Source organism: Apus apus, chromosome 1 (genome assembly GCF_020740795.1).
Source record: "Apus apus isolate bApuApu2 chromosome 1, bApuApu2.pri.cur, whole genome shotgun sequence".
Taxonomy (NCBI): Eukaryota; Metazoa; Chordata; class Aves; order Apodiformes; family Apodidae; genus Apus; species Apus apus.
Genome location: NC_067282.1, coordinates 11,058,621 through 11,084,262, shown reverse-complemented (window position 1 = coordinate 11,084,262; position 25,642 = coordinate 11,058,621). Strand labels below are relative to the sequence as shown.

General features: G+C 39.6%; 2 protein-coding genes and 9 non-coding genes across 25 annotated transcripts in view; 10 read left to right on the top strand and 1 right to left on the bottom strand.

The window, feature by feature from the left end:
• The first annotated feature begins 10 nt into the window (after positions 1-10).
• TAF1D (TATA-box binding protein associated factor, RNA polymerase I subunit D) lies at positions 11-13,766 on the top strand. Of its 8 annotated transcripts, none has more exons than XM_051609025.1 (15): positions 11-59; positions 1,757-2,012; positions 2,116-2,578; positions 2,818-2,993; positions 4,344-4,398; positions 4,701-4,989; positions 6,589-6,640; positions 7,650-7,789; positions 8,136-8,185; positions 9,039-9,076; positions 9,633-9,704; positions 10,427-10,575; positions 11,435-11,503; positions 12,748-12,818; positions 13,490-13,766. In XM_051609025.1, the coding sequence occupies exons 2-6, from the start codon at positions 1,771-1,773 to the stop codon at positions 4,851-4,853; spliced, it is 1,089 nt and encodes a 362-aa protein (XP_051464985.1). In that variant the 5' UTR covers positions 11-59; positions 1,757-1,770; the 3' UTR covers positions 4,854-4,989; positions 6,589-6,640; positions 7,650-7,789; positions 8,136-8,185; positions 9,039-9,076; positions 9,633-9,704; positions 10,427-10,575; positions 11,435-11,503; positions 12,748-12,818; positions 13,490-13,766. The 8 variants fall into 8 exon arrangements, with proteins under 8 accessions (XP_051464985.1, XP_051464988.1, XP_051464987.1 ...); XM_051609028.1 differs by having other exon boundaries at positions 9,039-9,150; XM_051609027.1 differs by having other exon boundaries at positions 9,039-9,299.
• Positions 6,387-6,458, top strand: LOC127380325 (small nucleolar RNA SNORD5). The gene has a single exon (XR_007888483.1). It is a non-coding gene; the product is annotated as a small nucleolar RNA SNORD5 (small nucleolar RNA).
• On the top strand, positions 7,418-7,544 carry LOC127380320 (small nucleolar RNA SNORA40). The gene has a single exon (XR_007888478.1). It is a non-coding gene; the product is annotated as a small nucleolar RNA SNORA40 (small nucleolar RNA).
• Positions 7,882-8,020, top strand: LOC127380309 (small nucleolar RNA SNORA8). The gene has a single exon (XR_007888468.1). It is a non-coding gene; the product is annotated as a small nucleolar RNA SNORA8 (small nucleolar RNA).
• On the top strand, positions 8,416-8,547 carry LOC127380312 (small nucleolar RNA SNORA1). Its single transcript, XR_007888471.1, has one exon. It is a non-coding gene; the product is annotated as a small nucleolar RNA SNORA1 (small nucleolar RNA).
• LOC127380308 (small nucleolar RNA Z40) lies at positions 9,255-9,328 on the top strand. The gene has a single exon (XR_007888467.1). It is a non-coding gene; the product is annotated as a small nucleolar RNA Z40 (small nucleolar RNA).
• On the top strand, positions 10,243-10,374 carry LOC127380315 (small nucleolar RNA SNORA18). Its single transcript, XR_007888474.1, has one exon. It is a non-coding gene; the product is annotated as a small nucleolar RNA SNORA18 (small nucleolar RNA).
• Positions 11,174-11,312, top strand: LOC127380310 (small nucleolar RNA SNORA8). The gene has a single exon (XR_007888469.1). It is a non-coding gene; the product is annotated as a small nucleolar RNA SNORA8 (small nucleolar RNA).
• LOC127380313 (small nucleolar RNA SNORA32) lies at positions 12,326-12,448 on the top strand. Its single transcript, XR_007888472.1, has one exon. It is a non-coding gene; the product is annotated as a small nucleolar RNA SNORA32 (small nucleolar RNA).
• Positions 12,862-12,991, top strand: LOC127380311 (small nucleolar RNA SNORA25). Its single transcript, XR_007888470.1, has one exon. It is a non-coding gene; the product is annotated as a small nucleolar RNA SNORA25 (small nucleolar RNA).
• Positions 13,767-14,443: 677 nt separating the features above from the next.
• The window catches only part of CEP295 (centrosomal protein 295), a 42,571-nt gene continuing 31,372 nt past the window's right edge, over positions 14,444-25,642 (bottom strand). For 6 of the 8 annotated variants that reach the window (XM_051609014.1, XM_051609015.1, XM_051609013.1 and 3 more), the window contains 10 exons: positions 24,313-24,546; positions 22,912-23,066; positions 22,502-22,664; positions 19,162-19,805; positions 18,528-18,701; positions 17,796-17,913; positions 16,844-17,044; positions 16,189-16,297; positions 15,579-15,678; positions 14,444-14,782 (listed from right to left, as the gene is read on the bottom strand). In XM_051609014.1, coding sequence (XP_051464974.1) covers positions 14,735-14,782; positions 15,579-15,678; positions 16,189-16,297; positions 16,844-17,044; positions 17,796-17,913; positions 18,528-18,701; positions 19,162-19,805; positions 22,502-22,664; positions 22,912-23,066; positions 24,313-24,546 — 1,946 coding nt within the window. In that variant the 3' untranslated portion in view covers positions 14,444-14,734. Of the gene's footprint in view, positions 14,783-15,578; positions 15,679-16,188; positions 16,298-16,843; positions 17,045-17,795; positions 17,914-18,527; positions 18,702-19,161; positions 19,806-22,501; positions 22,665-22,911; positions 23,067-24,312; positions 24,547-25,642 lie in introns of those variants that run through there. The other 2 variants (XR_007888455.1, XM_051609018.1) reach the window with 2 other exon arrangements.

Here is a 25,642-nt window from a genome sequence, read left to right as displayed (position 1 = left end):
TAAGCGCGGGGGCGGCCATCTCGCGCCCTTTGCGGCGGCGGCGCGGGAGGCGGCGGGAGGTGCGTGGGGCCGCGCTCGGCATCCGCCGCCATCTGCGGCGCTGGGAGCGGAGGGCGCGGGGGGGGGAAGGGAAGGAAGGAAGGAGGAGGGTGGCGGCGGCGGCGGCTCAGCGCCTGTGCGGGGAAGGGCCCGGGGGAGCGGGCTGCGGCGGCCGTTGGTGCCCGCGCACAAGATGTCTGCCGGGGCGCTGGGCCGGCGCTGCTGGCGGGCTGAGGGAGCTGGGTCTCTTTAGTTTGGAGAAGAGGAGACTGAGGGGTGACCTCATTAATGTTTACAAATACGTTAAGGGTGAGTGTCAGGAGGATGGAGCCAGGCTTTGTTCAGTGATGTCCAGTGATAGGACAAGGGGCAATGGGTGCAAACTGCAACACAGGAGGTTCCATGTAAACATCAGAAAAGACTTTATTGTGAGAGTGACAGAACCCTGGGACAGGCTGCCCAGAGAGGTTGTGGAGTCTCCTTCTCTGGAGACATTCAAAACCCACCTGGACACGTTCCTGTGTGATGTGCTCTAGGTGACCCTGCTCTGGCGGGGGGGTTGGACTTGGATGATCTTTTGAGGTCCCTTCCAACCCCTAAGATTTTGTGATAGCTATATGGGTTAGGGAGGAAATGGGGCTTAATATTGTGGGCAGTCATGGATTCTCATGTTCTGTAGTCATTTGCTCTGGCCTGCCATTCTTTACTACTTGCCTGTATCAATCTAGTGTATTTTCAGACTTCTTGATTTGCTTGTTGCATACCTTTGTTTTCCCATGCTTTTGGAAAACCTCCCTGAGTCTTTGCTGTAATTTCTTCTCTGAAACATGAAACTAAATCAGGCAAAAGCAGGTTATCTGAGGACATTAACTGAGTTCTGCTATAGTGTCCTCAGATGCTAAATTGAAACATTTTTTGATACGAAGATTGGTTTGTGAAAGTGTAAAAAGAACAATAAAATTATAAAGATACAGCTTTACAGGGCTAGTAAATGGCCAACAAGCAGGTAAAATAACTTGAGGCTGTTACACAGGAAGGACAGGTTCCTCTGTTGTGTGTTTCAGTCATTCTTGTATAGACTTGGACATCTGAAGGCAAGAATTGGGATGTCTTGCAGATTCAACTGAAAATTAACATTTTGTGGGGCTGGTCTCCATGTTCATTTCAACTCCATGTGAGTTGAAAATGAGTAGACAAAAGTTTGGTGGATTGTTAGAGCAAGAGACTTTAGGTACCTTGTAGCTAGCAAAAGAACAGAGGAAAGATGACATTTCTTCTGATGGTGACACTGTCTTGCATTAGTTTAAATAGGCTGTAAGCCACCGTGAAGTGAGTTTTTCTGAATGACTTCAAATGGCAATATCCTTGCAAGTATAAGAGGCTGTTGGCTTACATGTATGTGTGCTTATTTAAGGGAAGACGTGGAGAGAGGGTTAAAACCATTTGGAACTTAATCTCTACAAATTTCTGAACAATCTGATGCAGCTCTGAAGTTAGCCTTGCTTAGAGCAGGAGTTGAAAGAAAAGAACTGTAAAAATCTCTTCTGATGTAAAAGATGCTATGAATATTTTGAGATAAGTTGCTATAACTTAAAATATTGAAGTTTGCTCACAGATGGTTCTTGTAAGTTTACTCTGGTTGGTGGAGAGGTGGAAGGCTTATTACCTGATTAACATGGAACTTTCTTTAATTCCTGGAATTCTCATTTATTTTTAGGGCAAGCTGGAAACATGACTGATACAGAGGAATCCAGCACTTCTGACTCTGATTATCCTGAGGTCCAAGAGGTAATATGTGGCCAGCAGAAAGAGCCGTATAGGGTACGTGCTTGTGAAACAAATACACAAATTGAAAGGTCATGTTCAAGGCAGAAGAATCCTGCTCCTGAGGAATCTTCAGATGAGTGCAACAGTATACCTAAGTCATCAGCTGCCTCAGCTGAGATTATACTGGACACCAGCGATTCAGAAATGTGAGTTTTTATTTCTGGTTTAGAATTTTTCCTGTGAAGAACCTGTGTCATATTTCGTAAAAATATACATTCTTTTTAAAGTAAATATTTTTTTCTTCTTCAGTGATCTTACTGTTGCTAGTGGCAGTGAAAGCCATCCTAAGTGCTCCACTGCACCTTCAAAGCAAAAAAAGAGATCTCAGTCTTCGAGGCAACAAGCTGAATCTGTTGTAGGAGAGCCTGACAGTGATAGCTCTTCAGATTCTTCTCTATCCCCTCAAAGTCCAGTGAAATCATCTGAAGCTTCCAAGAAGCAGAAGTCGAAACTCAATTTGAAAGCCATTTTTGCCTATCACTTCAGGGGAAAGAAATTTAAGGCTGCTGCACACCGAAAATACATGGGTGGCTCAGGCAAGAAGAAGAAGAAGAAGTACGAGAGCACAGGGATACCTGCAGGGAGGCCACCACTGACAGCCTCACCTCAAGAGCAGAAGAGAAGGCTTCTAGACAGAGGTTTTCAGTTCCCTTTTGTTGAAAAACATTATGGGAAGAAACATATTCCCTTGAAGATGGTTCTTGGCTATGAGGTGAGTCCTCTGCGTTGTGGGATAATGTATTTAGACCAAAAAAATAGTGACTTCAGATTGGCGTTGTGCTTCTACTCTGTGTGCTACAATGAAAGTGTTTATTTGTGTTAAACAGAACACTGAATGTTTGTTTAAGACAGATAAAATATGAGTGTCCATATAGTATTAAAATGTAATTCATAATTTAAGTGGTTTTTTAGTGGTATTTTTAAGATCTCACCTGATGTGTTTTTCTTTAGCAAGCAGCTGCAAAGGGATATTTCCAGTACATTGAAATGCTTAAATACGAAGAACATCTTAAAAAAGCTTTAAAAGCTCTTCAGGCTAGTGAAGACTTAGAAAGAGAGTGTCTGGCAGTACGGAAACACAAATATTTAGATGATGAAGGCCCCATTTCCCCTATCCAGGAGACGAAGTAAGTTCATCTATATATTTGCAGGTGGTAAAAAACTTTGCTTTTCTGTTCTTAACTAAAATAGAAGTTTGTGTGTATACAGGTAGATAGATGTATGACACCCCAGACCCCTAGTTCTTGGTCACCCCCAGCCCATGAGCTAGCATGGCCAGGGCATCAGTGCTGCTTTGTTGGGAAATCCAAAATACATCACCACACAGGCTGTGGGGAGAGCTAATGTTATCCCAGCCAGGCCAATACAGTCTGCTGCTCTTACAGGAGGAAGCACAATTGCTTGTGGGAGTAGGCAGTTATGTGACAGAATTGTAGATATATCAAGTTCAGTTCCTATGCTGTCCTTTTATAGCCTGTATCAACACTGTGTAATGTAAATGTGAATATCTGATTATGAAAGCATTATTTAATTTGTGAACAAAGACTTGGCCACATTTTGTGCTTGTAGGTGTGACTTGGAAGTTCTTGTAAAATGTTATTTTAAGTAAGACTGTTGTTTCAAGTGGTGATTTCTACTGACTCATTAAAGGGATCAGTAAATCAGCAAGAGTATTTAATGTTGTAAATACAGTTGGCATCTTAAAACTAGAAAGCCTAAAAGGCAATGTAAAGGTACAAAGCTGTCTGTCAGCGACCGCTCCTTCTGGTAACACTTCCTTGGCTAGTTTATGGGAGTTGAAGTATATGGTGAGCCTGTAAAATGAAGAACAATAATTAATTTGCTCTCTTACAAAACAGCAGAAGATACCAAGTTCTGTAGAATAAATGCAATCCAGCTCATCCAGATGCTCAATTCTTTACATGAAATTAGTACGAGGAAGAGTTCTAGGTTTTGGAACCAGTCCTCCCAGTGCCACTTCTTGAAACCATAGCAGTAAAATGGAGTTCTCTCTTATCTTGAGAGAAAAACCTGTGGATGATAGTGGAACTGAATTTCATAATTGTGTTCCATGGCCATACAGAGATAGTATTTCCCACTTGTAGCATCAGGAAGACTGGTGTGTATTCCTGTTAGCTAAGTCCTGTCTTATTTTCTTGATTGTATTCTGCTTGTTTTTTAACTTCCTGACTTTCTAGCCTGTGTGTCCGTGTAATCCCAAACATCTCAGTGCTACTGTTGATGTCTACTACTAAATCTTTGTTCTCCTGTTAAGCACACATCCATCCTGCTGGTGTTGCTAGTTAGGATATAATTCTGCTGTTATTTGAGAACAACCCCTTCTAGAAGTAGTAATCTCTTACACAGACAAGCTGTAGCACTTCCATACCCATTAAGAGAAACCAAGAGTTGTGATAGGAAGGTAGTTTACACATCTGTAAAAAGTACAGGGCTTGATTGAAATTTTTTTATTTCAGTGATGATGACAGCTTGAATTCTGATAATCAAGATGACTTTGATGCCAGAGTAGTGGTGAGTAAATATTCCTTAACTTCAGAAAATCTAACCTTTCTCTTCTGAGGTTAAATAGTATATAATGTTTTAAATAATATATAATGAGCTTGGATCCAGTTACCTATATGATACCTGTGAATTGTGATGCAGAAGGAAGTTGTTTTTAGAGTCCACACTCTCCTCTTTGAAGTAATGCTGGAATGTATCAGAATTCTGTAGTTCTCTAAAGAGTTCTTGGAAGTTTGCATAGTTAGTACCAAAATACTACCTTTTAAATATCTCAAAACTAATTGTGAATACTTACGTCTTCGTTTTCCTAGGAGAACAGCTCTTTCATTATAAGCAGCAAAATTCCCAGTAAGAAAAAATCAAAGCCAGGAAGAAAATGCGCAAAATCAACTGAAGTGATCGAACTAGATGGGGAAGAAGACTGTGCTGCTGAGAACTCTGGGATTCTGCAAAGTTCACCTTAGTGAACAAAAAAACTAACAAATGAGGTGACAGTGGTCACTCTTCAGATGCCTTTTTCATGGCTTACTTGGTTTAAAATGTGGATCTGAAGTCAATGTTGAGCTATCTACCAAACAACCCAGTCAGATTTGGCTTAAGGTGAGAACATTGGATTTGTGTTTGAGATGGTTACATAACAAACATCATCTGTCATCTTTTTTAAGCTTTTAAATGTTGTCTGTGCCATCCTGTACCAAGTATAATATCCTTGATTTAGAGGCTGATGACCTTGCTGAAATGCTAGCTTCTGCAGCTTGATTTCAATTAACCAATGGGTTGTAGGATTTAAGAAATTAAAGATAGGAAAACAAGCTCCAAATACTGTCACACTGCAGCAGCCACACTGCAGAGAAGTGTATATGCATTGGCATACCTACATGTAACTGCTCAGGTTACAGTGGGCAGCTCTTTTGTGAGTGATGGTTGAAGGATTATTTCTGTAATTTAAGGAAATGCAGGTTGTATTATGCTTTCAAATACTTGGAGAGCTGAGTAAGAGTTAGACAGAATACAAGCTTAATGCAAATCTTTGCCAACAGTAAATATGCAGAAGTGGTCAGTCAACTTAAACAAAAGTCTGTTGTAAAATGTGGTAAATGCACCTGAGTGATGAAAAAGTCAATTTGTAGGATGGAGGTTGTGTATTGCATGCAGAATAACTTTTTTTTGGAAACTAGTTCTCTACTCCTTAATCTAATACAATAATATTAAAGTTATCTTAAGAATAACTGTAGCAGTTGAATGAATCTTAGATTAAGAGATTGTTTTTCCTCGTTTGCCCTCCTCTGTCCAGAATGGGTTCTGATGCAAATGTCACTAAGCAGAAGATGAAGGCTCTTAATAATGACAATATTTAACTGTCCCAATTGCAAATACCTTTTCTCAAATGTGTTTTAGACAGTTGCAGACATGACTAGTGAGTGTTCAGAATTAGTTTGAGTACAGCTGACTGCTGGATGACAAGGCTGTCTTGGCAGCCATAGAAAAACAGTGAATTGACAAGATGTAAATAACCAAAGGGTGATCTGTCTCACTGAAAAATGACCAAGTCTCCATCAGCAACAGACTAACAGCTGTTCAGCAGCTACAAGTAGACTGTGCCAAACAGGGATGTTGTCATAAAATGACTTAGTATCTACTGGTTTGATTTCCTTCAAAATGTCCTCAACACTGGGAATTACAGTAGGTGCTCAGTATAATGAGAGCAGGTCAAGTTGCATTCCTTACACCCCTTGAGTCTCAGATCTTTGTAAAAGAATCTTGGGGTTTCCCAGTTCCAACTTGGTAGCTCTAAGGAGTAAGACTGCAAAAATAATTCTTCAGTAATTGAAGATCCCTTCTAAGATTGGTCCAAAATTAATGGCTAAATGTGACTCTTTTAGGCATCTACCTGAGAATACTCTGTATGGCTTGAAAGACTCATCCTGGATCTAGGAGTGGGGTTCTTGCTTGGTAAGGCATAGGGAGGTGGGATGTGGAGTCCTGCTCATTCTGCAGTTCATGTGATGAATTTTTCTGTTCAACTGCTGAGTGACTCAGAAATGAACTAAATTTCAATTCTGATTAGAACTGATAAATACACATGATAATCAAGCTTATTAGAAATGTTAAATTGATTGCTGAAAGCTAGCTTTAGGAATCTTTGGGGTTTTGATCATATCTGATTAGTTCTTATTTCTTTGCTTTTTTTTCTTCTAGTTAATGTTGCTTTTGGAAGATAAAATACCACTCAGTTTTCTTAGCGAGCAAGGTAAGCTGTTACTTGGTTTTCAATTCTGTTTTCTTGAGGTAGTTTTTTTGCTTTACTTCACAAAACATTTTGGAAAAACAGTATTTTGTAGTTAAAGTGAACGCATTTGTGTTCTGCAGCTATGTAGCTTCTGAGAGATGCTTCCAAGGTGTTCAGTGCCACATCTCTTTTCATAAGTGTGGCCAAACCTCTGAAAAAACCTAAAACTTTTGAGTTCTTAAACACTGTACAGTACATGCAAGTTTTGTTACAAGTTATATATAGAAATACTTGGCTTTTACCTGGTGTGAAAGGCTGCAGGGCAGCTTACTCTGTCTTGATTTGGTTGGGACCCTACCTGGGGTCTTGCCTACTGAAGATGTTGGAGAACTAATGTGCGCCCCACCCACACTTACAGTACCCAGGGGTATATCCAACAGATGCAGCTTCTGATCACTTCTCTCTGGTAAACTTTAATGTATGTCCCATGTAAGAACAGGAGGACAGCAGAAAGAAGCTGGAACAGGGCATCTTTTCTGGCCAGTGCTGTAGTAGGGGTACTGGACTAGGTGATGTACCAGTTTGACATGCCATAAATTGTTCTTATGACAGCGGGGCTGATACTGAGCTCCTTGCCACTGTTAGCTTAGTCTAAACTATGCCTGCCTTTAAAAATAGAAAACGCAGTAGTGGAAGGTGGGAGTTATTAATAGTAAGTATACAGTGAACTGAGAAACAGCTCCAAATGCTGTTTCAGAAATACTAGCAAAACGAAAGCTGACACATTCAGGCTTTTTCAGCACGTGTTCAGTTTTTGTCTGTTGCTGTAGACAAAAACCTGGAACCTAGTGCTTAGAGAAACCCCTTCTTTTGCAACCCACAGCTGATGAATATATTGGTTGTGTTACTTATATGAAGGGACAATATTTGCATGTACTCAAAATTGATTCAAATGTTGATGAATCTAGGGCATGAGCTTCATGTTCCAGGCTTGCAGAATTGTAGTTCAGTTGTATCAATTTCTTTGCAGACTGTAGGTGAACACGCCAGCTCTGTAGCAGTGAGCAGTTGTGATTTTTCCAGACTGGTTGAATTCTTAGGGATGCTTGCTGACCTGATGTACAAAGCTGTTACTTCAGTGTGTTTCGGTGCAACATGTTAGTAAAAGAGGTAAGGTCTTGTGTTTTTTTCTGCACTTCAGCATGAGTGTATTGATATCTTTAAAGAAGTGCATTTCCACAGCAGGTAATCAGAGTAATTTGTGCACTGTATGGTATCTGCCCCCAGCAGTTTCATCCTGGTGGGGTGTTCAAAAAGCAGTGCTAAAGTATTTCAGCAGCTGGCATCGTTGGTTTTCGTGCAGATGTGCTGGTTAAACTTGGTATTTCTGTTGAAACAAGTAGATTTAAAGTTTTATTATTGGAAAGCTTATAAAATACAACATTCAACTGTTGAACTGTTAATGGATAAAAGTATAGTTTGATCAGTTACTTTATTCCAAAATATTTCTTCTTAGGGGCATTCCTGTGGTGTCTGGAACACAGTGGAAAGCCGCTATTTCAGGGTGTAAGTATTGAGGAAATAGTTGGGTTTTCCTTGGTGGGCGTAGTTGGAAGAGGATATAAAAGCACAAATCTTAGCTTGTGGTTGCCTTTTTACAATGAAGCAATATTTTACTTTGAAACACAAATCCAAGTACCAGACAGCAGCTAGTGACAGGTTTCTTTTTTAAAACTAATGGGTTAGGTTTCAAAACCAGAACTTACTGGGCAGACATTGTGAAGAGTTAATTGTTATGCCTCGTTATTCATCAAATGGACACAAGTCACCGTGTGTCTGAATTGAAAAACGTGGCTAGAAGAGTAACAGGTTATGCTTTCCTCACTGTAAAGTTAATTGCAGTGGTGACAATGAGGCCTGTAACAGGTTTACTTAGTGGGACAGTCAGGCAAAGAGTTCAAAATGCAGCTACTGCAAAATCCCCAGGATGAGCTTGTTTTGATGTGTTTGAATTATGCATCCTGCCTACGAAAGCAGCAGAGTTAGCAGGTGGGGGAAATACACACAGTGCTGCATTCTTGTTGATGGTTATTAGACCATATTTGTAAGATGTCTTACAACAGTTCTGTGTTTTCTTTACATCACAGTATCAGCTGTTTGTTAACTCCCCTAGTTGTACTTTCAGCACCGTAGTCCTCCAGTTTCTTAAATTGCAGATAGATTTTACTGATAGTTGTATGATAGGCTGGGCCTGGCTCTGGTTTCCAAAGAAATGGTTTGTTTTGGCAGTCAGGCAGTGTAACTGGACTGCAGTCTGCCTGCTTTGTAGTCTGCAAAAGTGCCCAAGTCTTAATAAATGACTACAGTACTGAAGAAACTTGGAACTGTTACTCAGATGCAACAATTTACTTCTTTTTAGGAAGTCCACATGGTGGTCCAGTCTGAACTAGAATCTTGGTAAGTTGGTGTGGCAGACTGGGGGGGTGTTTCAGCCCTTGCCTGTTGCAGATTAGCTGATTGGTTTTTATGTGGTGAGCTGGTTTTGTTGCTGTTTTTTTCTTACGGAGAAGATGCAGTGTTGCTTTAGAAAATGTGAGAATTTATCTTCCCCCAAAACTTGAGAATGCTGTGAGAAAATTGTTGTGATGATTGGCAAAAATGTTCAACTGCTCTGAAGAGAGTGAGTGAAAATAGCCTTTCTGAACAAATCTATTACATAGTGTCCTTTTTATGCCTCTTTATTCTGGGCATCAATTTAGAGTATTGAATATAGAGTGTCTTGTGTCAGCAAAGATTGTAACTGCGTAATTTTAATTTCTTCAAATATAACAAATTTGTTTAAGAGCTATTAAATATTCAGAGATTATAGTAGCTTTTTGTTTGATTCCAGGGGGAGAGGCTATCAAAAATGTCCGTGGTGGATAGAAAAAGTATTGAGTACTGTTTTAAGTTCTGATGGTTTGTATGCATGTGCATCTCAGTTTGTAAAGTTACAATGATCCTGCTTTTTCAGGTAGTATGTAACTAGAGAAAACGAGAGAAGAAATGCAGATGCCTTGTCATGGAGATGTGAAATTCTTTCCCGGTTGGTACAACACCTGAGGGGAGGTTCTGTGTATTCCGTAATGACTGGAGGGCTGGAAGTCTGTCAGATCAAGCTTACTGACTCACGGAGCACTTCAGGGCCTTCTCAGTGCTACGTTACTACATTTTAATGTATTTGCTGTCTGTTAAGAAAATAATTTAATTTACCTTGGGTTTGTCCAAAGAAAACATGTACAAATTTGTCAGTCAAAAAGGGTGATCACCTTAGCTGCTTAAACTGATTGTTTTTCTCCTACAAGTTAGTTAACAGCAAGGAAGTTACAGGGGAGTTCTGTTTGAGTACAATTTTGTACTCAATTCCCTTTGTTGTTTACCTTCTGGTAATGTTAGTTTTTAACATTACAGTTGTTGCTAACATGGAGCTACTTTATCTTCCTGAAATGTTAGTGTATTATTAACTTGTATCAAGACATTTTAGGAGAGGAGGAATGTGAAAGGACTTGGTGTAGGATCTATTTGAGATATCTTTCCAGTCTGCTTGATTTTTATCTCTTGTGTTAATTTGTAGTAGCAGAAGTGCTGAGGTCTATCCCGACAGGATCTCCTCTGTAGGTTCGTGTCGTTGGAAATGCCTCACAGAATAAACTTGTGGTTTCGCTTTACCCATTGAACTACCTGTTAGCTCTGTGGGATAAATCTGCAAGACAAATCTGCAGATGCAGCACCCTAGGAACTGTAATAATGCATTATCTTCTCCTTCAGGTACTGACTTAGGCTTTTGATACAAATGAAAAGGTGATTGAAGTGGAAAAGCTTGGTAAGAGTCAAGAGATGCTGTGTTCTGGAACTTGAAGTGTACCTGAAATGTTGAATTGCATGGGCTGAAATTACCGTCCAGCCAGGTTTCTTGTGTAGGTACCTGATTTTTAACACTTTCTCGTGGTTTGAGTTTTCTGGATGGCTTGAAACAGTCTATTCCTCCCTTAAATAATGGAGTGATGCTTTTATTTCTTATTTTAGTGGCTATAGGTAAGAAGAGACAGCACTCTGGTGTCTGCCTGAACTTGAAGTATCTTCGTAAACATGCTGCATTTTTGTTCAGTGTCAAGTGGATACTTGATAGTTTCATACTGAGCAGCAATATTTGGGTTATATCTTTAAGTTTGGCTTTTAAAGAGTTAATCTCTGAGCAACCATGTCAGTTTCAACTGTAGAGTAGTAAATTCCTGGTTTCTGTTCTATGGAATACAGAGTTCAAAGTAAAACAAAATACTCTGGGAGGAAGTGTAAATCCTTCGTGGAAGGAATATATGAAAACTCAAAAGAATTCTGAAGCTGCTGTTCCTGTTGGGTGAAATTCTTGGAGTCTCTTTTCCCTTTTAGTTGTGGGGCAGCTTCTGTGAAACAAAGAGTACATCAGTGCAGCTTATCAGTAGACACTGACTGGTGTATGCAAAAAGCTTGAATGTTAAAAGGAGCAATTGTGGATAAAGGAGGAACTGCAGCTGTTGCACTGTATGGTATCTGCACCCAGCAGCATTCTCCTGGTGGGATGTTCAAAAAACAGTGCTAGAGGAGCTCAGCGTTTGGCATCGTTGGTTTTCATTCTCCTGTGACTGTGAAACCTGGTATTTTTGCTGATACAGTTTTTGTCCTCTTCAGGGATTTGGGTGTACTTGCTTTCTGTTTCCACGTTCCAGTGTGAAAGCTGGACTCTGGTCTCTGAAACTTGGCAACTGCATTCAGTTTCTTTTTTTTTTTCTTTATAAGCAGGTGCTTTAAGGTACAGAACAGCAAATGTTTAAAACGATTGGCTGTGGAAGATAACCTGTTTGACAGGTAAGCACTGAGTTGCTTGTCAGTTAAGAATGTTTCATGCAACTTCACAGAAGTTTGTGTCACGGTGGTACAACTCTACAGCATTGACACTTCAGTGTGCTGTTCTAGAAGAGTGTAGAAATCATAGAATGTTAGGGGTTGGAAGGGACCTTTGGAGATAGAGTCCAGCCCCCCTGGAAAGTCTGGAAAGTTTTCAGGGGAGGCTTCACAACCTCTCTGGGCAGCCTGTTCCAGTGCCCTTTAACCCTCACAGTAAATAAGTTTTTCCTCTTGTTGAGATGGAACTTCCTGTGTTCCAGTTTTTGTCTGTTGCCTGTCTCATCCTGACACAGGGCACCTCTGAAAAGAGACTGGCCCACGCTTCTTGACACCCACCCTTCAGATATTTGTAAACATTAATAAGATCCCCTCTCAGTCTTCTCCAGACCAAACAGGCCTAGATCTCTCAGCCTTTTCTTGTAAGAGAGGTGTGCCTGTCCTCTAATCATCCTTGTAGCCTCCATTGGACTAGTTGGTTGTCATGTAGCAGAGGTTGCTGGGCAGCAATCACCTCAGATTTCAGCAGTATCTGAGCAGGTTGCTTATCTGTGAGTCACTCTTCTGTGTGTATGTGGTTTAAAGTTATTTGTAGTACTAGTTTCTAAACTAGGCTGTGAGGAATTGATCTGTATTTGAGAGCTTTTAACAGATTTTTAAGCATGTCAGTGTACACAGCCTGGCTTATATATTGCCATGATTTGCCTTTCATGAGAAAGAATGGGAAGCTGGAATATTGATTTCAGTACCAGATTTAAGTTGGTGGCAATAGCAGTGAGAGTTACTTGGTCATTACCAAGGCTGCTAGGATGTTGCTGTTTCTGGTGAGCTGTGGACATGACCAAAAAGCAAGTCCATCAGACTCTTGGATTGCCACATGACATGGCAGTAAGTCTGCTGGGAATAAAGCTTTAATGTAGGTCAAGACACGGGGCTCCCTTCTGCTGCTAACATGGAAGCAGGTTCCTCCTGGAGTGTAGGTATGTGGCTGTGTCCTTGGGCACCTCCAACACTTGAGCTACAGAGGAACAGAAGTTCCAGTTAAGACATTTGTAACTTAGACTCGAGAAGCTGTTGTTGAGAGAGTGGTTGTCATGCACACAAGCTAAAAGGGGAGAGACAAAGGGCTGCTCCAAGTTGGTTACATCCAACTTCAGTTTGTTGTAACTCTTTACTGACACTAACCAGTTAATCTCTTTAACCTGTAGTGTCTGCTGCTGAGTCAGATGCATGTCAGAGGGGTGAGGAACACCTCTGTGCCACCAAAGTGAGTCTGAAGGTAAGAGTGCTTAGCAAAAGGACTGGTACTAAAAAAACCTTCGAGGTCACTTCAAAGAGGGCTTGTGTGGCTGAGAAACCAGCAGCTCTTAACGCGGTGACCGCACATTGAAATCCTCTGCAGGATGCCGTGGACACATGGTGTGTGCTATGGTCTATTTATGAGGAGATACACTTCATCTAGGGAGGCAAAGTGATGTTTATATGGCCCTCAGGTTTTCTGAGATGCTGACGTAGGGAAGGGTTAGCTCCATTCTAAGAGCAGTTGACAGTTGCAGCATGGCAAATTAACAGGCTGATAGTTATGGCATGAGCAATCTTGTAACTTACTTGCTGCTTCCTTTGCTTTGGCAAAATGATCAATTCCTAAAGTGGATAATACTAGAACCAACAGGTGGAGGGTGGGAATGTTGAGACATCCAGTAGTTACACGAAGCAGAAAATTATGATACTTGGAGCTGACATTGGAAATTGTTTAACATTTTACTAAGGGGCATATACACAAGTTCCCTGTGCTACTGCTTTTATACTAGCACCATGTCCTGGACTCATTGTGTCAGCCTAGAGGCAGCCACCTTCTGCTAAGCATGAAGATTTCAGTGTGAGCAAGACAGAGTTCAAACAGATGTTTTCTGCAGTAAAAAGTGCTGATACATGCTTTTTCTCCCTCAGGTCCTGGTGAGGTTGCTGTTGAGTCTGCTGCAAGGAAGAATGCACAGCTCTTTTAAACACAGAAAGAACCTTATCTGGAGTGTTTATTGCAACAATTTAGAATTAAACATGTCATTCTAACCTCCCTTACTTGTATCAGGTTGTGAGTGGACCAGCACAGTCTGCATCAGCTGTTTTCCCACACTTCCTGTCATGAACTCAACCATACTAAAGGTCTGCAGAGGTATTCTGTGCAGCTGTCACAGTGTTTAAATAAAATTGATATCTGAAAGCTGCAGCCTGGGACCCTTTGCTGTTGCTGTACTGTAAGCAAACAAAGCAGGGACTGAGTAATGGCTGATGAGCACTTGTGGCTTGTTGAAAGGCAAGTGTAGGCTTGGTCTGTTGCCTTCTGATCACAAGAATATTTACACAGAAGAGCCTGAGCAGCCCTTGCAGAACCATGGGGATGAGGATAAGAGACTTTAGGTGCTATATCCCCAACCTTTGCATTGTAAGAAGCCTCCCAACTGCTGAACTCCATAGCTGGTTTTGGCTTATGCTCTTTACTTAGAGGGAGGTAATAAATGGCTTTAGCCACTGCACTCCATCCAACTGCAGCACAGACAAAAAAAAAAGTTAAAACAAGCCTAAATTGTTACTTGCTCATCAAAAATAAGGTAATACTTTGCTGCATTTTACATGGGATGAGATGTAATGACATTGCCCTGCTACTGCACCTACTAATAACTAAATTCAACTTCATAGTCAAAGTTGAGCTTTGGATTTGTCCTGATGATGTAATTACTTAGCTCAAGAAACTTGGATAGAACTAACAGTACAAGGTTTTATTTTCTTATCTTCAGGTGCTTTAAGATGTACCTCTTGACTGCAGGAACCCAGAGTTCCTAATCTTGCATCATATAGAACAATTTCAGCTTTATAGAAGAAATTAATGACTTGCAGCCTGAGGACTGAAGTTGTCTTAAAATTTATTTGGAAAAGTTTTATACATGTATATTACAAAAGTTAGTATCTCCCTTTAAAACACACATCACAAAAGACTTGTCAGTGTCAGTCTGTTCAATCTGATAAACACTGGTGAATTAGTAGCTGATCTTCTGTAGTGACCTCAGTACAACGAGGGTACTGCACAGGTTTTATAGACAGTTGTGGAGCCACTAGGAATCCTCAGCTTTTTAATGCAGAGTTCATTAGGCACTGATCATACAGTGGTGTTTCTCTTTGGTGAAAGTCTTCTGCCAGTCACGGTGCCTTCCAAGGCTTCTTGGCTCGTAGCTTTTCCAGCATTTTCTGTAAATAAACCATGAGATGCTGGTAGTGCTACACTACAAGCCATGCAGTTGTGTGACACAACTGAGCTGCCACTCGTGTAACCTGGGCAGCAGTTACAGATGGTGCAGATCTCCACAGTAAGTCAATTACTGCTAAAAAATGCCCACAGATTGCAGGGGGAAGATGTGTTTTTTTCTGTCAATTATGGAATCTGCAGATCTATATTAAAAGAAGAGCAATTTACCACAAAAATGCTGAAGTGGTCCATTTCAAAGGCAGGATTTGCGCCTGGGGCCCCCAGTAGCAGTCTCTGCCTGTCAGGATTATCAAGCATTTCCTTCCTGAGGCCCAGCAAGGAGAGAGGGAGAATTCACAGCTCCAGTCCCCTTGTTCAACCCCCTGCTCCAGAGCAATTGCAGGCAATCCCAGATAGGATTCCTATGACTTAAACTTCAGATGTACTCAGCTGGGCAGAATCTTAACCTAGAGTAACCAACAACCCCCCAAAACCCCCCAAATTGCCTTACACTGGAAGTAAGACTCATTAAAACCCCTGCAATTTTTTTGCCAAGTAGACTTTAGCAGCTGCAGTCCCTTACAGTTTTTTGCTCCATTTCAAGTAACCAGAAAAATTCAGCCTGAGGCAGATGCAGATACTGGAGAGAATTTCAGCTCATAGTGTTGACAAGGAAAAAGAGAGATATACCAACAGCATCACTGAAAATCCAGACTGGTTTTGAAGGTCTGATTAGAAGCTCAGGGAAATCATGACAACTAACCAGATAGGGTGACTGTAGCAGATGCATTATATTACCTTTTGAAACTCTTTAGCCTTTTCTCTGTTTTTAGCATAAGTTTCTTGCCTTGTTTTTTCTTCCTTTCTGATTTTTACTTCTGCAAGTTGATTATGAAGTCTGTCAAAACAGTAGTAAAAAAGTAGTGTCAGGAAGAAGGTGGCAAAGTGAACAAGCCTAAGGGGTTATACTGTCTCAATTATTAGAAATGGAAAATCTGACTCCCCTCTCCAGTAACCCAGAATCACCTCAAATTCCTCTTTGGATGTAACAAACACCCTATTCAGGAGTTGTACTTGCAGCATGTTACCAGTAGTAAGTGCCCCAGTGCAGCTGTGAACTTTGCTTCACATTTGATCTGGTTTCCTGCATTACCTGGCACAGCTGCCTCAGCCTGGTGAAGGGAGCAGCCTGCCAGTCCTGTTCCTTGCTGCCAGCCTCACAAGGGAGTCTGCCGAGAGGCAGCTGTAGGAAACACTTGGCTTCTCTCTCCCAGCTGTTTAATGTTAAGCAGCACTGGGTCCAACTGGAAGATCTCAAACTGCTCTGACCGACCAGTAGCTTTCACAAGACACAGCTGAACCACTGTTTTCTTAATTCAAACTCCTCCCACTTGTGTTTGTGCCATACCTTGAGGTGTGCTGATGCATTTCAATTTCTCCAGACTTTCTGTTCTCTGGAGAAGACACTTTCACTTCTCCTACTTTATTCAGCTGATGGGCAACCACTACCTGTTTTCCTAATTAAAAAAAAAAAAAAAGCCAGACATCTATTAAATTTAGTCTCTAGTCCAGCTAACTGAAAAGCAGGACAGGTTCTCAATTTTTTTTCAATGGCATTACAAAAAAAAGGAAACAAGCCAGCAGAAGACACTGGAGATGATTTGTGTGATAAATGTATTTTCAGTTTCACCCTCCAGGCTGCTGCCTGTACTTGAAGCCAGCCACGCTTCTCAACAGCTTCCAACTCCCCATTAACAGACATTAGAGATGCATCAGTTTGCTTATATGGTGGATGTTTAATAAACAACTACGGTTTGCAGAGACATCCTGTGACTACAAACATGGGCAGATTGTGAAAATACAAAGACAACATTTAAGGGCCTTTACAACACCAGAGGTAGCCAGACTGCAGGGGAAAAAAGCTCCCTGCATCCCTGAGAAAACAAGTCAGAACATCCCAGTCTGCAACAGCAAAGATGCAACAAATGTGAAATCTATTATTTGATCTAAAACAGCAGCTACAAGGATTCCTCATGCAATATCTTGTCCCCAGATAAACCTACCAGAGACAGGAGACCTCTTTTGCCTGCTTAACTTCTCACACTTCATTCTTCGGAACTGTCTGACTTCTGGCTTTTCATTTTCTCTCTCTTTATTTTTTATTTCTTCTACTCTTTTCAGAGACTTCTGGATGAAGTTCTTCTTTCTTTTTAAAAAAGATTCTTGCAAACTTCCTTGGTTAGCCACAAACTCCAGCATCATCACTGTGTAAGAAAATGAAAAATCTGAACACTTCTCACTATTAGCACTGAGTAATATGGCCTCTAATAATTCATGCATTTCAACGTATTTCTCCTAAAATGCTTAGATTGACTACTTTTGTAAATCACACCAGGAGAATGACACTGTGAATGATGAGTGATCTTGTAAAACAAGCAGCAGTTCAGACCTATGGAATCTGCCACAACAAATACTGTGATAAATACTGCGATAAATACTGCACTGAAGCATCTTGATGCTTCAAAACATACCAAAGACCTGAGAAGTCCCCAACACAGTTAAGCTCTTTCAGGTTACTGCTGTTTGTCTTGGACAAAGAAATACTCTCATACTTCACTGATGCTCCATACTACCATCATACTAGAAAAAGATGTCATCCTTGGCTTCAGGGCTTGGGGACTAACAGGAAATAAAAAGCAAGTGAAGGTGCATAAACTACACGATCACAGACCTTTTCAAAATTAAGTAGTGACAACTCAAAAAACACAGTGTTACAGTGTAGATACTACAGACATTAATGAAAGAGCCTGGCACAGGAAGAGACCAGTCCATATTTCCTTGTCAGATACATACTAAACCTGGGTCAGATGTATTACAAACCAAGCCTCAACAGCAAGATGCACTTGACTAAGAACTCTATGTTTTCCAAAGGAGAGGTGTATTTTATTATTTTAATGCTATAAATAAAGACCTTTTCTATCTCAGCTTCAGTATATTGAAGTTACATGTAATTACCTGCAGTCTGGTGTTCTGGCAAGTGACTGTCACTGGGACTCTGAGCTCTGGAAGAACCACCAGGCCTTACAAACACTGAACAATCTGCATCTGGAGCTAGTGGGAAGAATTCTCTCTCCTGTTTCAAAAGGAATCAGTGATTGGAAACACTTAAAATAAACCCCAATTTTGAGTGAAAGTGGTAGTATCACGGAATTGTTGGAGTTGGAAGGGACCTCTAAAGATCATGTATTCCAACTCCTTTGCTAAAGCAGGACTGCCCAGAGCACATTACTTGGGACTGCCCTAGTAAAGCACCACAGCACGACCAGCTGTTCTTATTTTCTCCATAAATCTCAAAAGTGCTGTATCTGCTCCCTCCACTAGGTTAGGGGATTTTTTCCCTTTTTTCATGTTGGTTTTGTCCCACCCTCTCATTGAAGTCTCCAACTAATGGAATACAATTTAGTCTTGCCAAACACCAAGCAAGATGGTTCTGTTTCTCAGCAAGTCTTCCCAAACTCTAATGACACTCGAATAACAAGATGATTTTAAGGAGTAACCCAAACTAAAGATCTCTTAGATCAGTTTGGAAAACATAACATCAAATTAAGATGATCCAAGCAATGACTAAACTCAGATAATCCTAACTTTCTTTCGTTTGCAACAGTGGATTAACTTCTACAGTGGGGCCTCTCCTTATGATTAAGACTAAGCTGAAATCAGAATCACATTAGATAACAAAAGACTCACCTCAGGAAAAACATTACATTCAGACTGATCCACACATGCTGGATTACTGATTTTATCATCCTTAATTTTCTCTTGGTTTATACATTCAATGTCTGATTCTGCAACACTGATGTCATTTGAGCTTATCAGAGTGAGTTCAGGCTCTTCCATTATACCACGCCCTGACTCAGTCTCCTAGAAAATAAATTATATATCAGTGTAAAATATACATATATATATATATAAACATTAAATCACTCTTTCCAGCAATACCAGCAGCTCTTATCTTGACAGAAAGAGAAGGCTCATTCAATATGCACAAGAAAGAAAATCTGCCCCAAGCAATAAATGAAATACAGAATGCCACACCAACTAAGGCTAAGTGTAGGGAGATGCAATAGAGCCACTATAGCTTCTCCAACAATTGCAGGAAGTCCAGCTCATTTTAGCTACTGCCAATTATTTCAGTGCTTTGATCTGAAAGAAGCAGTAGGGCAGAAGTCCAGGAAACATGCAAATTTCAGACTAGAATTGTAAAATCAACACTTGCCAAGCTTTCAGATATTAAAGGTCTAAAACAACTTGGTGCAACAACAAAGAAACCCAACAAGAAAGCCTGCACAAATAACTGCTTTTGGAAATCTGTTTTACCCACCCAGACAGGAATGCGACATGAACTTCTGGGCAAAGAATTAGAATGTTTTTCATGTTTTTCCAGAAAAGACCCATTCTCTTGCATGACAGTCTGTAAATGGATGTCTGAGTCTTCCAAGTTGGTTTCTCTGGGATCCCTTGCAGATTTTTTTACTTCTGGAAAACCTTGATCTGGCTCCTTAATATTTGTATTGCACTGAGAATCCACTTCCACAGCTTTATTTGATTCACATACATAAACTGATTTTTCAGGAGCCTTCACATACTTCTTATCAAATGCCTCCACAGATAATTTTTCAGAAGACACAGTCTCTTTTAGTAATTGTTGAGGGAAAGTTTCATCCACTGTAACTGGGGTGGTATTTAGCTGATAAAATGTTTTTTGCTCTTCCAGTGGATTTAGACTTTCATTTTGCAGATCTTCCATTGAACACTGGAGATTAATACATGCCATATTTCTTGCCAGTTCTTTGTATTCTCTGGCAGATGTACTGCAGTTCTCATTGACCCATTTTTTAATTCCAAGGGTTTGTTCCGAAGATCTCTGTGACACATTGTTAGGGTCCACTGGCTGATCAGCATTCTGACAGTGATCACTCAGAGTAGTGTCTAATTGCAGTGGATGAAAAGATTCTTCATCAGATCCTGTTTCAAAAATTAGGAAGAGTCAAAATTCTAGCTAACACAACAGAAATTCAACTATAAAAAGTCCCTCCATAACGAGATTTTTCAGTAATGGATAATAAGTATAGTAAATAGGAAGAAACACTTTCTTTAAGAAGAAGTATGCTCAAGTTCCTTCAACCATAATACCATTCACTTTACATAAAATTATTCCTTCACTGTACATAAAACAGCTTCAAGAAACACCACTTTGTTGCTTCTTAGAATATGTTTAGGGACAGATTTTGTGATGGTGCTGATATGACAGTGAAAGTCAATGTATTTATATTCTGTAAACAGAAGACCTTTGAGTCCCTTTTGGTCCTCCAACACATCTCTAAAACAGGAAGAAACCAATCCAAAACACCCTAACTTGGGCAGAAACCCTTTAAAGTAGAAGAAAACATTCAAACTAGAACAGTCATTGCTGTTTCTGCAAGTTAGAATATTGCACCCTAAATTATGTTTCTCTTAGGATCTATACATACAAATCAAGATATTATCTGTTTTCCAGAGAAGGCTGGGAAAGGAGAAAGATTGGATATCAACATTTTAATTCCTGAGGAGGCATTTCAGCAGAACAGCACATGCCAAGCAAACACCAGGCTTATTTTACATTTTTAATTTTTTTTTAAATATGCCTCTGACCTAAAGATGATGAAAATTTGCTACACAGACTACATCACCATGCTATCAACAGGTTTTTTATACACACAGGAACATACTAAATAATTATTTAATGGTTTCCTTTAAAGATTTTTTTGCATTTTTGACACCTACAAACTATCTAGCTTTAGACATGTAAAGAATATAGTGTCCTGATCAACAGCTGTTAATGGAGAGTGAGGAACTGCTGCAACATTGGTCATCAACAGAAAATTCTCCAGATGATGGATTTGCATATTAACCTACCTTGAACTGACAACCCAAAATAGGTTTTACTTGCTTAGCCTGTTGCTTATGTTATTCTTCCCCACTCCCTGCCTTTTAAAGCAGAAAAATAATTAAAAACACACTTCAGAAATGGGGACATATTGCAGTTACATTTAAAGCACGAAGATTGTTTCCATAAGCCATTTAGTAATAGTATGTTTTGAAGTTAGAAGGTTACTTCCTAAATCCTATTTGCTATGGCCACAGGTATTCTCAGAACATAAGCTGCTTGTGTCCTTTTTTATTCCTTTTTTCTATTTTTGTACCAGCATGTGCCACCTAAAGAGAAAAGAAGTCTAACAGACACAAAGGAGTTGCTTGCAGCTTTAAATATTGATAGCATGTGTTTCCAAAAAATTAATGCATCTATATGCAAATAACAAAGATAACTGACCAAGAACATTTGTGTTATAAATAGATCTAGCACTTAAAATATTGTGCTGTGTTTGTGCTGTGCATCAGATTGGCCCTTCTCTTTAGAACACATGAATTATCAAGTTAATTTTAATTCCACTGCAAAACATTAAAAATCTTTTCCTGATATGAGCTGCAGTTAATGTAATACTGCTGTAGAAACAAACTTTTAATCTGTTAATTACTACATTGTAAACTAAAAGTTAATTCCTTCTTGCTCCCCTCCCCCTTTATTTTGTAGATAAAACAATTCTCTAATCAGACCAAATCACAGAATCACAGAATCTTAGGGGCTGGAAGGGACCTCAAAAGTTCATCTAGTCCAACTCCCCTGCCAGAGCAGGATCACCCAAAGCACATCACACAGGAACATGTCCGGGTGGGTTTGAATGTCTCCAGAGAAGGAGACTCCACAACCTCTCTGGGCAGCCTGTCCCAGGGCTCTGTCACTCTCACAGGAAAGAAGTTTTTTCTGATGTTTATGTGGAACCTCCTATGCTCCCATTTGTGCCCACTGTCCTTTGTCCTATCACTGGACATCACTGAAAAAATCCTGGCTCCATCCTCCTGACACTCTCCCTTAGCATATCTGTAAACATTGATGAGGTCACCCCTCAGTCTCCTCTTCTCCAAGCTAAAGAGACCCAGCTCCCTCAGCCTTTCCTCATCAGGGAGATGTTCCACTCCTTTCAGCATCTTTGTGGCTCTGCCTTGGACTCTTTCAAGCAGTTCCCTGTCATGCTCCTATCACAGCATGTAGTACAGCATGACTACTGGTGTGACTTAGCAGTGGAAAAGGAAAAGTCAATCATTTCTTGATGGACATAATGTATAACAGACAAATGAGCAAGATCAGAAATTCTAAAACATGTACGTCAAAAAACTGTAATCTATTTTTGGAACTTCCTTAATTCCCTCAAACTTAGAAAATTATGGATATGCATGAACAAATAAATTCCTGGAAAAAGTATTTGTAGGTAGCTGAGAGTTTCAGCCAGCATTCATATTTCTTCCTTAACATTGTAATTACTGTACAAGCAACAAGTAACATTATATCCATTACAGTGACTTGTATAAGCAGGACTGCTCTTGAATTCAAGTCCTAACTGCTGAGGAAACAACTTCACAAAATTCAGGAACTAACCCATGAGAGGTGGCGGAGGTGACAGTGTGTGAGAAAGCAGCAGCAGAGTTATGACATTTCAAAGTAGAGCTGAGAGAGATGGAGTTCCTCCCCAGCTGCAAGACAGCAAATCTACCCTAAGAGTTGGTATTTACATATTGGCAATAGGGTGATTTTGGAAGCACTTGTCTGGCTATACTGTACATACCTGGGGTATCATTTTCTTCAACAGACTCTTCTTCTGACGTCATGTTGGTTGGCCTGTTTGTTTCAAGGCCAGAAGGTAGACTGCTTCTTTGCACATTCAAATTGGAGTTTCCCACTTCTAGAAACATAGACATGTCTTGATTTTTTGTTGAAAATGTTGAAGTCTAGTGGCAGGAAAAAAATATTTTTAATTTATATTAATTTTCTCATAAATATGAAGGATAAAAAGTTAAAGGTAATATTTGATTTTTGGATCACATTTCTGCTACAGCTAGCAAAACCCCTTTCAGTTCTACATATATCAAAATGTATTGTGCTTCTTCTAAACAGAAGACAGTTCAGGGATTATACATTTAAATCCTAAAGAAATCTTAAGCCCAAGTATTTCCTCCATCAGTTTTTCTGTAGTACCTTGCTAAATTCTCTACTGTCTTGTGAAATCCTGCATTGAGAACAGGATGATGAAGCATCAGAGTGATGACTTGGTTCCAAAGGCTGAAGGAGCTGATGATGGAAGTTCAGAAAAGGTTTCTCCATTTCAGAAAAATCAAGTTCAGCTGCTAGAGCTGTAAGAATAAACGTTATTTTAAAAACAAACAAAACCATTTCCCCTCAAAAAAAAGCAATGGACATATTATACTATATGCAGTAAATAAAATCTATAGAATTCTACAAGTATACAAAGACTAGCTTGTAATTAAAAAATAAAAAACTTTACAGCACCTAGTTCTTTAACTCTGATATAATGCAGGTACAAAAAGCAGCAAAAAACTGTTCCACTGACACTTCCTTTTTTGTTTTTTCTTTTTTTTTTAATGAAAAGCTGAAGGTCCATGAGCCCTCTGCTCAGCACTGGTGAGACTGCATCAAAAGTAGTGTGGGCTTCCCAGTGCAAACCAGAGCAACACAGCAAGCCAGAGAGCCACAAGGATGATTAAAGGAAGGATGAAGCACACCATGTTCAAAGAGAAGCTAAAAACCAGAGTTTGTTCAATCTTAAGAAAAGGCTTGAGGGTGTGGGAGAAGGGGCACAGAAATCTCTGCTGCTTACTACATCCTAAGAGACAGCAGAGAGAAGATGCAGTCAGTCTTCTTGAACATGCTCAGTGTAAGAAAGAAATAATGGACACAAGACAGAACATAGGAAATCCTACTTGGATACATTTCAAACAAAACAAACAAACAAACAAAAAAGATTAAAAGATGAAAGTTTTTTAAAAGTTGCCCAGGTGGTGTGGAATCTCTGACCTTGGAGTTAGCTCTGCTGTAAGCAGGAAGGAGGATTTGAATCACCTAACTACAACTCCTTCCTAGTTCTGGATTAATCTGTAATTCCATGATTCTAGGTTTTCAAACATTCCAGGAAGAAGCAGTTGAAATAAAAATACTTGTATTACCATAAGAACAGCTAATAAAGATATTCTTATTTTCTTTTTTTCTAGAGAGTACAGAACTTCCACCAGTCTCTTAATGTGTGTTTCATCAACTATGTCACCCTACATGAATAAAAAGGATTATATCTATTATTGTCTCAGCCTTTCTGAAGCAGAAGTTGTGCATAAACAAGCAATAAAACTGGCACAGGTAAATAACCTAGCCATGGTAGCAGGAAGCTGAGCAGAACTAGACTATGAACAGATATCTGATCAGACTATAATTTTTTTTTCTTCTGCAAATTTCTCACGTGTAGAATCCTTACTGACTTCAAAAAGGCAAGCTGAATATAAATAATACAAACTAACACGTAACAGTGAGTAAACTCATTCTGTATGATGAGAGAATGGTTTAAAAATGCTGTAAAATGGCAAACACCTTGGAAATGTGTATTGTCCTCTGAGTGGGAGTTCAAGTCTCCAGTATGTTTGCCCAGGATCTGCTGGATCTGACTTCCTTTATAGAGGTACATCTCTCCTTCAGGCAACTGACTTTCAGGTGCTCCAGGGAAATCCTCTTGCCTCTGCTGCAAGGAAGAAGGCAGCGAGGAGCTCCAAGGGCGTCTTGCTGTTTCTCTCAAAATTCCATCTTCTGTACTCTCAGAAGACAATCCTGAAATAGGCAGCTGAATGTTCAGTTTTGCATATAAACCATTCACATGAAGTAATCTAAAAAGACCCTGCTTAATATCCTGGTATATTCATAAAGAGCTCTGAGGTTTTGCTTCTTTAATTGTCTCCTGTCAATGCTCCTGCAAACCTTACCACAAATTTCCAGACATTCAAGCTGATAACATCTAATTAGGCAGCAGTTGTACAGCTTAGCACTTTTAGAGTTATGTAGACTTAGGAAATGCTGAAACAGTAACATCAGAAAATAATCAATTCTGTTATTTTATCCTAGCCCCAATTTTGTATCAATGCTTACAGAAGATCTGCAGAAAGCTATCAGAAAAGGTACTGAAGCACTGAGAGTAAAGTGTAGACACAGCTAGACGTGAAAAATTTATTCATGTAGCTGAGTAACCAAAGCCTTCAGTGTTTTTCTTTCACAACTAAAAAACAATAGAAAAGCTACCAAAAAATGATATTAGAATTTGCTCTAGCTTTCCTACATCAATAAAACACAATTTGTCACAAGTTATAAACTTCATTACTCAGAATAACACTAACCAGATCAGCACATTACTTAAAATACAGCCTATGATTTCAGTGGCTCAAAACCCTGCAATCTTCACAAAATTGATTTATAAACATAGAATAATTCAGATATGTATCAGAGTAACACAATATTAAGCCTTAAAATAAATAAATCTATAGGTCACTTTCTGGTAACTTTCAAACTCACTTTCCATGTTCACAAGTCATAATGTCAGCATACAGAGGAGCAACTACATATTATACAGGAATTACTTTAAGTTCTTAAAAAAGCTAACTTAAGATCAAGAGGCAGACTGCAAGCAAAAAAAAGATATGAACACATTTCCCAGAAAACTATTAAAAGTCAATATGGCATTCAAGTGACATTTTCACAAACAAGTTATTAAGAATTACCATGGTGACAAGCAGATACAGTTAAGACAGTTCTCTTAACAAGACAGCAATTGTAGCTCTGTAACAATCTATGACATATATTGATTAAAAAGTTTTTATGAGTTTGCCATTTAGGGATCAATTTTTTAAAAATTTTTCCACTTGAAAACTGTTAG

Bases quoted from the DNA above. Each gene is read 5' to 3' on its own strand.
- TAF1D (XM_051609025.1), top strand. From the start codon at position 1,771: ATGACTGATACAGAGGAATCCAGCACTTCTGACTCTGATTATCCTGAG. The intron at 2,579-2,817 runs GTGAGTCCTCTG...GTTTTTCTTTAG, and splicing joins AGATGGTTCTTGGCTATGAG to CAAGCAGCTGCAAAGGGATA. The intron at 2,994-4,343 runs GTAAGTTCATCT...TTTTTATTTCAG, and splicing joins TCCCCTATCCAGGAGACGAA to TGATGATGACAGCTTGAATT.